Source organism: Petaurus breviceps, unplaced genomic scaffold, assembly GCF_028583685.1.
Source record: "Petaurus breviceps papuanus isolate PSGF00001 unplaced genomic scaffold, PetGlider_PUasm1.0 90760, whole genome shotgun sequence".
Lineage (NCBI taxonomy): Eukaryota > Metazoa > Chordata > Mammalia > Diprotodontia > Petauridae > Petaurus > Petaurus breviceps.
Window position 1 is genome coordinate 8228919 of NW_027187338.1, and position 12410 is coordinate 8241328.

The 12410-nt window shown below is 40.2% G+C and overlaps 1 protein-coding gene and 1 non-coding gene across 2 annotated transcripts in view; both read left to right on the top strand.

Moving 5' to 3' along the window:
- RLF (RLF zinc finger) overlaps nucleotides 1–12410 on the top strand; it is a 123532-nt gene that overhangs the window by 90518 nt on the left and 20604 nt on the right. Inside the window, exon 6 of the mRNA XM_069068040.1 lies at nucleotides 8453–8589. Within this exon, the coding sequence (XP_068924141.1) occupies nucleotides 8453–8589 (137 nt within the window). The remainder of the gene's footprint in view (nucleotides 1–8452; nucleotides 8590–12410) is intronic.
- Nucleotides 12300–12406, top strand: LOC138146380 (U6 spliceosomal RNA). Its single transcript, XR_011164468.1, has one exon. It is a non-coding gene; the product is annotated as a U6 spliceosomal RNA (small nuclear RNA).

Below are 12410 nucleotides of genomic sequence, written 5' to 3' on the forward strand. Positions count from 1 at the left end.
TCTCTCTACTTTTTAACAGCCTTGCCTCCTCTCCTTCCTTCCCCACCATGACTGGAATGCTGTCCCTCTTCATCTTCAAAATTACCTTGCCATCTCTCGTTCTTGCCATGTAACCAACCCATCTTCTCTTCCTGCCATACCGTTTCCTGATAACTAACGTCTTTTTTCTTCCTGCTCTTTGGAGTTTCTCATTGTTTCCATATGATGTTTCCTGCTCACCTTTTACCCTTCCATTACCTTCTGTGTGATACACATTTTTAGTTCTTTGGAGGCAATTGAATTCAATATCTTTCTGCCATATATAACACTGGCAGGATGTTATTTAAAATGGGTCTCTGATTTCTTTGGAATCCTGGGATCAGTAAAAGAACTTTGCAGTTTCCAAAATGCAGTGCAGCCCACTCTCCTTTTCCTCTTGTTAAACTCTGGACCAAACTCATTCATCTTTACTGTCTGTCCCAGATACATAAGGTATTGGAAAACTCCGTAGAGGATCCATCCAAATGCCCATTGGAATCTGGGCACTAAACATTCTTCATCCACTTCGTTGTCTTTCCTGTGGGAATACACAGACCAAACTCCTTTTAGTGATTTAGTGACTCTCTGTTAGGAGTCTCAGCGGTGTTGTGGGACTTGATGCAGCCAGCACAGTGTCATCCACAAACAGGAGCATCTAGAGGACCATAATATCTCTAGGGAATTGAGTTCTTTTTGTAAGATTTTCACAAACAAGTTTTAACCCAGTGTTGCCTTTGGTAGCCATTTCTTTCCGTTGGCAAGTAAAGTCATATGTAAGACATACTAAGGCATTTTTCTGTATTCTTTTGGTCTCCTGTTGTGTCAATTAACCGTAACTGGGACAGGATAGCAAATATATATTTAAGAAGACTGACAAATGTAGAGCCATCTCAGAACAACAGAACACATCATATAGGTGTGATTTTATACAATACACAATTATGGAAGAATCTAGTATATTTGACAAACTGTATATTAAAATAGTTTACCTACCTCCTTAAAATTACACTCTTGACTTTCAGTAGGATTGGTAGCAAAAGAACGTAGATTGTAGTGCTGTATTTAACTTTTTTCTTGTTTTATTGTCATCTTTAATCTGGCAAATGTTTACTTGCATCATCTTACTGACTGATTGAAAAAAAGTCAATGAATTTTTAAAAGTATATTTTCAGCATTATTAACCTAAAAAGTTTAACGCTGACTGGGCCAGTTGTTGTTTTACAACATTCATAAAACAAGATTAGATCTGGCATCAGTGTCTATAGAAAGGTACATCATTTTCACACACACACACACACACACACACACACACACATATATATATATATATAGTGAGACAAGTCAGCATTCAAGAGTCCTTACTGAGCAGCATAAAATTAATAGCCAGAAATACTGTAGCCCTACAGACAGTTCATGTGGGTTTAGAGAAGATCATCTTTGTACCTGGGACTGACCTTCAAAAAAGAGGGAGGAACTTAATTTGGGACTGGAAGAGTAGATAAATTTGAACTGCTGAAAAGTTTGGACTGGTGAAAGTAAAAGTATTTCACATATTGATAGCATTTTAAGGTACACAAAGTAGGTATATCCTAGGCCTGTTACAGAATGGGAGCAGTGGACTGAAATCTGAATTATGGAGTACAAATAATAAAAAGTGCCACCATGAATTTTTAGAATTAACCTTACACTTTTCAAAGTGCTTTAACATGTCACCTCATTTGATTGTTATCCCTGTTTGACATAGTTTTTGTAATGTATCCCTATTTTTTCTATATGACCTCTTGGTGAGGAAGAACAGATGGACAAGCCATTGTTGGACTGGTGTCCAGAAAACATTTTAAAAATAAGGGAGAGGCTGTCAAAACATAGTGTAGTTCCTCTATGGGAGGATTTATGAAAAGACATAAGAAATAATCACATAGGATGAGAAATCATGGATGCTTTGCAATTTTCATTGTTGGCCCCAACCAATCCACACAGATGAGATTAAGAATCCATTGCATTATTCATTTTTAGTATGTTTTACTTATTAATACATAGCTAAATGTTTCTAGTGTAGATAGATATATTTTAGAACTTAAGGATTTGTGATCGATGATTTTGTTGATGTGTGTTTTCCCCGTACTGATGTAGATCTGCTTATGCTTGAATACACTGTTTACTTGAGTTTTGATTTATACATAAGTGGCCAATCTGACCATTAGATATACAGTGATTAGAAATAATTAAGTAATTTATTAGGAGCAAATTAATAATTCAGACATCCTTTCCCCAAAATATGAATTATTGTGAGGCTTTACTATAAATGTATTTTTAAATCAACTCTTTATTTCACATTCTTTTTGGATACATCTGCTGAAATGTCCCTGCCAGTTACACACAAAGTTTTGTAATGTACCCATTTAAAATGTAAACTCTTCGCTTATGAAAATTACCTGGCAAAATAATTACTTTTAATCTCTTCTGTGGGCAGTACAGTATACCAAAAACAAAAAAAACCTGAAATGAGTCAGGATAGGTGGGTTTGGATTCTTCTTCTGCCATTTCCTAACTAGCAGGCCATGGGCAAACCATTTAAATTCTTGAGGCTCAGTTTCCCCATCAGTAAAATGAGAATTGATAATGTTTGCATTATCTGTTACACAGGGTTAATGAAAAGGAAGTACTTTGTCAACTTTAAAGGGCTATGTAATGTGAGTTAACTATCATTATTAATTATGAATGAGGAAGCAGATGATTTTTCGTTAGAATTCAGCTTGATCCTTAGTTTCCTTAGCAGCAAAATGGTGATAATAATCTCACAAGGTTGCAAGACCCAAATGAAGTAATGTTTATGACAGCACTTTGAAAAGTGTAAGGTGTTAGAGAAAAGTAAAGTGGTGGTTCTTATTACCATATTGGTCTGAATGTAGGCCATGCTTTTTCCCCAGATCTGATTGTATAAAACGTGAGTGCAGCCCTATAATTGCACTCTTAGTACCATAGGCACAGCTTAAGCCTCGCTGGTCTCCCTAGCAGCAGCAGAAGCAGTAGCAACAGCTTCCCCACCGGCCCGCACACCTGCTGAAGGAGCCTGTGCCAGACGCCCCTGCTGCTGACACTGCAAGGTAAGGGAGGCAGATCCCTCCCGCTTACACACTGCATCAGATGACTTAATGTATGTGAAGTGCATTGCAATCCTTAAAGCACTATACAAATGTCAGCTGGAGTAGAATTAATATCATCATCCCTGTCTTTAGAGATCAGTTTGACCACAGGTTCTATGACTTACGGTCTATGATCTTAAGAACTCTCATTCCTTCTCATGTACATTCCTGAGTCTGTAGATTACCAGTTGGGCAGTGACAGGGGATCTCAGCAGTGTGTTCCCCTTCTCCTCCCAGAATATATACTTTGTCCCCTGGCCTGGCCTTCAGTATAATGAGGTGGATGGATGACCACAGAGCTGTTGCTGAGGTGCTTTAGTGTGGAGGTCAGTATCACAGAACAGTCAAGTAGACCAGGGAATGGATCCCATAGAGGAATGGTGTTTCTAAGCTTTGAAACCGGCCAAGGGGCTGCCCTGGGAGTGGGGTAAGGCCAAATAAGAACGACCTGTCTGGTGTTCTCATCATCAGCCACAAAAACATGTGATGAAGTTTGGGGATCTTAGTACTATTCTCCAAAATGGATTAGTAGTGGGAAAATAATTTTACTAACACATTTTCTTCTTTATGAAAGATTTCATTTTAGGACTGTGGCGTGTGGTTTGGGGCAGCCTATATTCGGACCAATAGGATGCAGTTATACCCTGCATAAAAACAGGCCCAACCAACACCATTTCTCAGCAATGTCTCATCCATTATGACCAAATTCCCACCTTCATGTTGTGAAACGATCATAATGCTGAAATTAGTCTGTCAGATGTTTTTTTACTGAGAGTTATGGTTTCTTATAACCATTTGGCAACATATGGTGGGCTAATTCAGATTTCAATCCACAACTCTTTTTCTTGGTGTTCTCAAACATCTTGATAATGTTCTAGTAAACCATCTTTGAGGTGTTGTATTGTAGCCCCTGTCAGCTTTCTGAACTCTGGCTTTCTCCCTGCATGAAGTGTTGGCTGGGTTTGCTGTGGAACAGCTGTTTGTCCTAGCATGGTAGTCTCCATTTCATTCTTTGGCCAGTCTTTGGTGGGCACTGCTTTTAATTTTCCTAGTCCATCCAGCCATAGATTAGATCCAGAGGACTTGATTGTGCCAGAATCTCACTAAAATGGCATCTTCATGGTGTAACATATCTTGTCTCTGGCAGCTAAATTGAGCAAGGCTTCATTGTGTCTTTGGATTTCAAAACTCAAATACTGCTTCCTTCCTTCAATGTGTTGCCCTTGATTGAAAAAGATTTTTGAACTCCTACCGCATGGTTAGCTTTATGAATTTAAACTTCTTCACGTGGTTAATTAAATTTGGTTCTGTGCTTAAGTTAAAATCTTGCTGATTATAGCAACATATTTTAAAGGTCATGTAGAGTGAGCACTGGTTAGAAGTCAGAAGACCTGGGTCTGCCACTGACTAGCACTGTGACTTTGGGCAAGTTAAATAACCACCCCAGTGTGCGAGTTCTCTCATCTGTGATATGGAGGTAATTTTACCAGTGGGGTCATTAGATTTTGAATGGCTCTTTCCCTTTGAGGTGCCACCCAGTTTGCTTGTTTTAACATTGTTAGTGTTTTTAAACTGGAAGGTATCCATCTATGAGTTTTTGTCTTAAATTTTTTGCTCCAGATTCATGATTTTATTGATGTAGGGAACTCCCAGGTAAGGAAACTCTCTCTTCCTGATACAGTTTAGTAGCTTCTCTGCATCTTAGTTGTAGAGAGTTGCCTGGGACCCTGAGAGGTTACAGGACTTGCCCAAGATCACACAGCCAGGATTTATCAGGTTGGAATTGAACCCAGGTCTTCCTGGTTCCAGTTCACTACACATTGCTGCCCTGCAAGTTTATTGCAAAGATGAAGTGATTTAATATTTATATTTGTACTTTGAGAAGTAAAAGACACCATTCAAAATGTAAAATATTGTAACACTGCCCTCCCAACCTTTATCATCCTATGCTTGTATTTCTTCCTACCAAAAATCTTCAGTAAGACTTCTGAGCCCATCAAAAAGTTATCAAAATGTTCCATGCACTTTCTCACTTAAATTCAGGACTAATTTGATTTAACTTTTGAAAAGTAAGTACCTTTCAAATTAAGGATCTGTTTTTGACCAGACAACATTCCTTTTTCTCTTGTGTTGTATCCAGAGAGTAGTTTTTAAAATGACTTAGTTCCCCTCAGCCAAGTCACTGGTGATCAATTATTGTTGGTTGAGAATAAACCCAGAACTTTAAAAAGTTTTAGAAAGAAGTTTAAGTTATCCCACAGAATCAGGAGAGCTGAAAAGGGAGTGACCCACTCCTCCTGAATCTCTATGAATTACACATTATAGAGAATTCAAACAGAGGAAGGCAAACTGATTGGTCAGCATGGAGGCAGTTTACAGATAAGATACTTAGACTGATTAAAATCTATATCTCAAGAAATTGGAGATTCCTTGCATCAATTTCGGATCCCTTGGAAGGTTTTGGAGGTCAGCCTAACCTGGATGTCCTGAGTTAAGCATTAAGCAAATCTGGTCTCTAAGCAACAAGTCTGGTCTCTCAGCCCTGCAGGGCTAGGTTCAAATAATGCCATAAAGTTTTCCCCACATCATTAATCTCTGCCTACTATCTGACAAGGGCTGCATAGAAACTGCTACTAAGGATAGCATCATCACAAGAAGCGAGAACAAGCACATGGCAGCAGTCCCACATAGCTGTTTATTTGTAGCAAGAGCCCATGTCTACTACAAAAAGCATCTGGGACCCACTTCCAAGAGCAGCTTTCTGTCTAGAACTCCCCTAGCATCCTGAGCTTCCAGTCAGAACCTGGCCAGTAAGGGGAAGTTAAGTCATCCATTCATGCCAGTAGTTTTGGAATCCCCAGAGCTCTCAGGAACTTGCCAGGTAACTCATGGCATGAATCCCGGCATCCTGGCCATGAGGACAGCAGAATCGGGGTTAGACTTCCTCAGTTTGGATGGGTGCTTGGAGTCAGAGCTCCTACCCTACCCTTCGCCTTCCAACCTGGACCTTTATATGAGGCAGCAAGTTACTTAAGGGTATAAGTAATTGTGTTATGGGGTTTTTTTTAAGGACAAAAAAAAAAAACCCAAACACACACAGCAGAAATTAAAAAGATAAAAAATCACACTTGTTTATTTTTTAATTCTCCAAGTCACCTACCTAGATGCTTTCCAACAGCATTAATGACTTTACCTTATACTTTGAAAGAAACTAATAGCCTTTGAGCAGCCTTTAAAAAAATAAAAAGGAGTAGGGAATGGAAAAAACAAAGGATACAAGAAGCAGACATGGTAGTCTTGTGGAGTAGGCAGTACGAAAACCTAAGGGGCCCCAGTGAGGGCCACACAGCAGGATAGTGCTTAGACTGTCCCACCAGTGGGGGAACAGTGAGTAGAATGGCAATTCCAGAGCCTGAGGAAATGGCTCATCTTTAGGACCATGACATATTGACATAGCCCTCTCAAGTTTACAAAGTACTACCATATCTACTATCTCATCGGTCAATCCAGTATTTATTAAGGGGCTTACTCTGTGCCCTGCAGGCATTTAATGCAAATGCATTATCACAGCAGCTTTGTGAGGTAAGTAAGGCCAGCTCCTGTACAGTCCAGCAAGTTCAAAGATTGCCCAAGGTCACAGAGCTGGGATTTGGACCCACATGATAGATTACAGATCCATAGTGAGAAGGGCCAAACTCCTCATTTTTCAGATGAGGTCTTTGTGGCCCAGAGGTTTGGTGAATTGCCCAAGGTCACACAGGTAGGCAGGAGCAGACGTGGGGTACAAACCTGGGTCCTCTGACTCTGGAACCAGTGCTGTTTTCCACTATGCCATATTGCCTGTGATTTCATTTGTGTAGGGAACTACCCAGGGAAGAAAATCCCTTTGCCTATGCACATTGGCAGTTGTTATTGTCATAGAGTCTTGGAGAGTCGGGATGGAGGATAGGAATGAGAAACTTAATTACTATCCTCGGGTACAGAGTCAGTATTTGTCAGAGCTAGGACTAGAACCCAGATTTTTCTGACTCTGAGCTCTATCCATTATACCACACTACCTTATGTTGCCCCATCTAAATCATCTCACTACAAGGTAGTCAGGTCCTCTTCTTGCTACACAGTCCACCCCCTAAGTCATGAGAAAGAATCCTTAAGTAAAGTGAATTTAAGTAAATCTTCAGGGTATTTTATATTAGAAATGGAAGCATAAATATCACCAGTTTTGTATTGCAGACTTAGTACTTTAGACATAGTAATGAGGCTATATTTTAGCAAAAATGTGTCATTACTAAGGGTTGACACCAGTCATTAAGAAAAGTTAAATTACATTCACCATTTTCTTTACTGGGGAAATATGTAACATATTTTAGAAAGATTTTCATTACAAACAGTTAAAAATTTAAAAGGTTTAGTATTTAAAGAGATTAAGATTTAATAACCTGGAAATTTGACTTACCCAGAACACTGCATTCCCCAGTGATGCCAAGTAAATGAGGTATTGCCTTATTGTTGTTTGTACTCCAAGCAACAGCTTCTAAAAGGTCCCAGCCTAGCTCAGCTGCCAGCAGTAATAGGAGTAGACCAGGTGTTTTGAACCTGTTCATATGTTTGTAACCACAGTAACCTTTTGAATAAAGTACAAAGAAGGAACTTCAGATGAGAACCTTCTTCAAACATAATATTTGTTCCAAGTATCCAAGAGCTATATTAAAATCAGTTTACCTGGAGAGGAAGCTAAGATGTGTAGTGAATAGAAAGCCATCCTTGAAGTCAGAAACACCTGAATTCAAGTTCTGCCTCTCATCACATATTGACTGTGGCCCCAGGCAAGTCCCTTAACCTCTCAGTACTATAGGCAACTTGCTAAGACTATTAGTTACAAAACCAGGGTCGTTCTGCAGTGCTGGAGAGATTTTCCTCACCACGAGTTCTCTGTACCAGTGAAATCACAGGTCTGGTTTCAAAATTCAAAACCAAACAACCTAAAAAAGAAGCCCAAAATTTTTTTACAGTCTTTTATTTCATTGGGAAAGGGGAGGAGGTGGGGGAAGGGAACTTGTTTGTAGTGTCTCTACTATGCCCTGCCTGCCCCATGGAGCCTTTTCCTTCTTGTCTAACATGTTCATGCTCGAAAGCCTCAAAGGATTAGCTTATGTTGGATTTTGCCCTGCTAACCAGCTAAAGATTTGGAATTTGTTGTAAATGTTATAAAGAAGCTTCACTTTGTGCCAAACTTGTTCAGGAAAGTCACCATTTTCTTTTTGACTCAGCCATCTCATTTTTGATAGATTGCAAAATTGGACTGCAAGGAAGTGCTAGACATCATATGTAATCTGGAGTCTGAGGGTCAGGATCACACAGCCTTTATTCTCTGTACGACTTACCTAACCCAACAGCTGCAAACTGCAAGTGTGTGTTACTCTTGGTGAGTATCTTTAGTTTTTATTCCCTTTACTTGATAATACGTAGAATAACATTAAGGGGTCACAAAAGCTGAACGTTATGTTAAAAATTCCAGTTCAAGCTCTAGGGAACTTGGAATGACAGTAAATAATATTACAGAAGTTGCTGATGGAAGGGCAAACACTGCTGGACTATCTGTTCAAGGACCCAGGTAAAAGTGAGAATTAGGGGGCATGTCAAATACAAGCTGAATTTTTCTCAGTTTCTTGAGAGCTCCTGACACTAACTCTGGGCTTCTTTTCACCTGGGAGAGATGTGTTAACAACATTTGAGTCAGATTGTTCTCAATTGAAATATTTCCTCAGTGTCTAATACAGACAAGGCCTTGGGGTAAGTTCTAGAAATGCAAAACCTAATACAGTCCCTGCCCTTAAAGTGCTTAACATTCTTCTGGCTGGTGCAAAATGTGTACAAGTAAGTATAATGCTTAAAATCCTCCCCTCAGCCTTCTATTTGGTATAAGGTTTGCATGAATTTAGGATTTTGCTCCTGTGGGTTTAGGGTTTTGTTCACTCTCTAAATCACTTTGTATAACATCAGAGAGAAGTATTTGTATGCATGTATCTCCTCTTCTTCAGTGCCCGCCCCCCACCCATAGATTTTGACCTCGTCCTGGACAGGGACTATTTTTGTTTATTCCTTTGTCCATGAATCATCTTGTGCTTAGCACAAAGCCTAGCAATAATAGAGGCATTTAAAAAATGCTGATTGAGTTGAGTATTGTCAGAACTGGGAGAAATCCATCTATCTACAAGAATTTGAGAAGGGAAAGAAACCTCAAAGCCTGGGGAAGGTGGGGTGGGAAACTTTGGGAGTAGATTGGGGAAGACTTCTTGGAGGAAGTGGCATCCCATCTGGACTGTTAAGAAAGAAAACTATTTCAAAAGCTAAAGGCGAAGAGAACATATATTTAGACTTAAAGGATGGGGCGGCTAGGTGGCACGGTGAGTAAGAGCGCTGGCCCTGGAGTCAGGAGGACCCGGGATTGGTTCCGGCCTCAGATACTTAACACCCACACAAAAAAAACTGGCTGTGTAACTAACCTTGGGCAAGTTACTTAGCCCCAATTGCTTTAAAAAAAAAAAAAAGTGAGATGTGGTTGTAGTACAGTTTGATTCAATGGTAGACTTGTATAAATGGGAGGTATAAAAGGTAGGTCAGGTTGGAGGCCCTGAAATGCTAGGTTGTTTGTGCTTAGCTAACCTCTTGAATGAAGTCCTGTGGTGATACTTGTTTATATAGCTGAGTCAATCATTAGACTCACAGGCATTGTGGAAAATGGAAAAAAAAAAAAGCAACTCTGTAGGATTTTCTTTCATGCTTGTGCATGTTGATTGAGCATTTATAGATTTTAGAGTCATAGATTTAGAGCTGGAAGAGACCTTTGAAGTGAAGTCCAACCCCATCATTGTACTGCCTGCTGTGTGCCAGCAGGATGCAAGAAAGTTAGAAGACAGTCCCTGTTTTTGAGGAGCTTACAGTCCAGTGGTGAACACAACATGCACACAGCAATGAACAAACAAGAGAGAGGCCGGATAAATTGGAGACAGTCAGCAGAGGGAAGGTTCTAGCATTAAGAGGGAAAGTTAAATGTCTGAGACAGGCATTGAACTCAGGTCTTTCTGATTCTGAGTCCAGCATTCAACCATCCTGCCTGTCAAAAACTCTTACTGGGCTTTGATTTTTATTTCCCAATCTCTACAAAGGTAGACCTTAGTTGTATGTGTAAGCACACACACACACAAAAAGGTAAGGCTTGTTTCATTCTATCCAGGGCTCATAGTCTAGTTGGAAGAGGTAAGACATGCACATGTGAAATTGAAATATCAATATAAGGCTACCTGTGATTGAGGGATTGCTGAGTAGCATAGAGAAAAAGGATGCCAAAAGAGTTTGTAGACATGTACAAGAGGTGAGTCATTACTGGCTCCTGTGGCCAGAGGAGGCCGTTAGGGAGAAGGCGGCACTTAATTTTCACTGGGTCAGTAGGTTGTATTTGAATTGGGTAAATTGAGAGGCCATGGCCATTCCAGCCACAGAGAAAAAGTCTGATCAGTCAACAAGCCTTTATTAAGCTCTTAATATGTGCCTGTCATTGTGCTAAGTGTTGGGGATACAAAGAATGGTCAGAAACAGAACCTGCCCTCAAAGAGCTGTTCTAATGTGGGAAACTGTGTAAATAATTCAGTCCAGACAGGACACAGAAGAGATAATGATTATCTAGCAGGGGTAAGCATTAGCAGCTGAGGGAATTAGAAAGCTCTCCTACAGAAGGTAGACTTTGAATTGAGTCTGGAAGGAAGCTGGTGGAACCAAAGGATGGGAGTGTGAGGGCACACAAGATCCCAGGTCTGAGCAACAGCCAGTGCAAAAAGCATGGAAACAGAAGATAGAGTACTATGTTTGAAGAGCAGGAAGCAGGCCAGTGTTGCTACATTTTAGATTGCATTTAGAGGGGAGTAAGGTCTGAGAAGGAATCAGATCATGAGTCTGACAAGTCAAGTAGAGGCAAGTAAAAAACCTATTGGAGTAGTGCAGATAAGAGGTGGTGAGGGTCCAAACTAGAGTTACCGTGGTGTGAGTGGAGAGAGGGGGACATATATGTGTGATGTTATAAAGGCAGAAGAGACAAGATCTGACATTGAATTGGAAGAGTCAAGGATGGCCATGAGGATTTCACCTGCATGACTGAAGAGGATTAGTAGTGCCTTCAACAGTAAGAAGGGTATTTGGAGAAGGGGGCAGGGTTTTTTGTTTTTTTTTTTGGCAGATTAGGGCAGGAGATTTCTCTTATTGGAAACTTTTGAGTTTGAGTTTCCTACAAGAAACCTAGTTCTAAATGTCCAAGAAGCAGTTGGATAGAGTTGACCGTAGCTCAGGAGAGGCACTAGGGCTGGATAACCATCTCTGGGAATCATCAGACATGCTAACTGAACCCATAGGAATTAACAAGATCACTGAGTAAACAAAAGGAAAAGAGAACATGGAAAACCTTAAGGGACTCCCATTGATGCCGTTGAGAAACTGGTCAAGAAGCTTTGGAAAGGAGCAGTTGGACTGACAGGAAAAGATCCAGGAGAGAGCATCAATAAAATCTAGATAGATGGATCACTTAATAAGTGCCTGTGGGCCAGGTGCTGTAAGAGAGGAGGCCTGGCGGGGAGGAGGTGGGGTGGGGTTGGCTAGCTGCTAGGTGGCACAGTGAATAGAGCATCGGTCCTGGAGTCAGGAGGACCTGAGTTCAAATTCTGCCTCAGACACTTAACACACACCAAAAAAAAAAAAACTAGCCATGTGACCTTGGGCAAGTCACTTAACCCCAATTGCCCTACCCTCCCCACTCCAAAAAGAAAAAAAAAAAGGAACACATAGTATTGGGGGATCATGGAAGGAATTTCCCTTCAATTCTAGCTCTCATTTGTCTTAGTGTCTTCTGAACACAGCTCTTACAAATTATACTTCAAAAATAAATACAGAATTATATACTAGCTTGAATAATTTGCTATTGTTTTGCATGTGATTCTGGTCTTCCTGTTTATATTATATACTCCTTGAGGGCAGGGACCATCTCTTTGAGCTTTTTGTAGTACATTGTCCTCAACATATAATAAGTGATCCAAACTTACCTGATAGACTGGATAACTGATGTTGGCAGTTTGGAAGTATGGAGTGGTGCCTGCTTCGGCAGCACATACACTAAAATTGAAACAATAGAGTGAAGATTGGCATGGCCCCTGCTTGAGGATGACATGCAAATTCTTGAAGCATTCCATATTTTTTGTA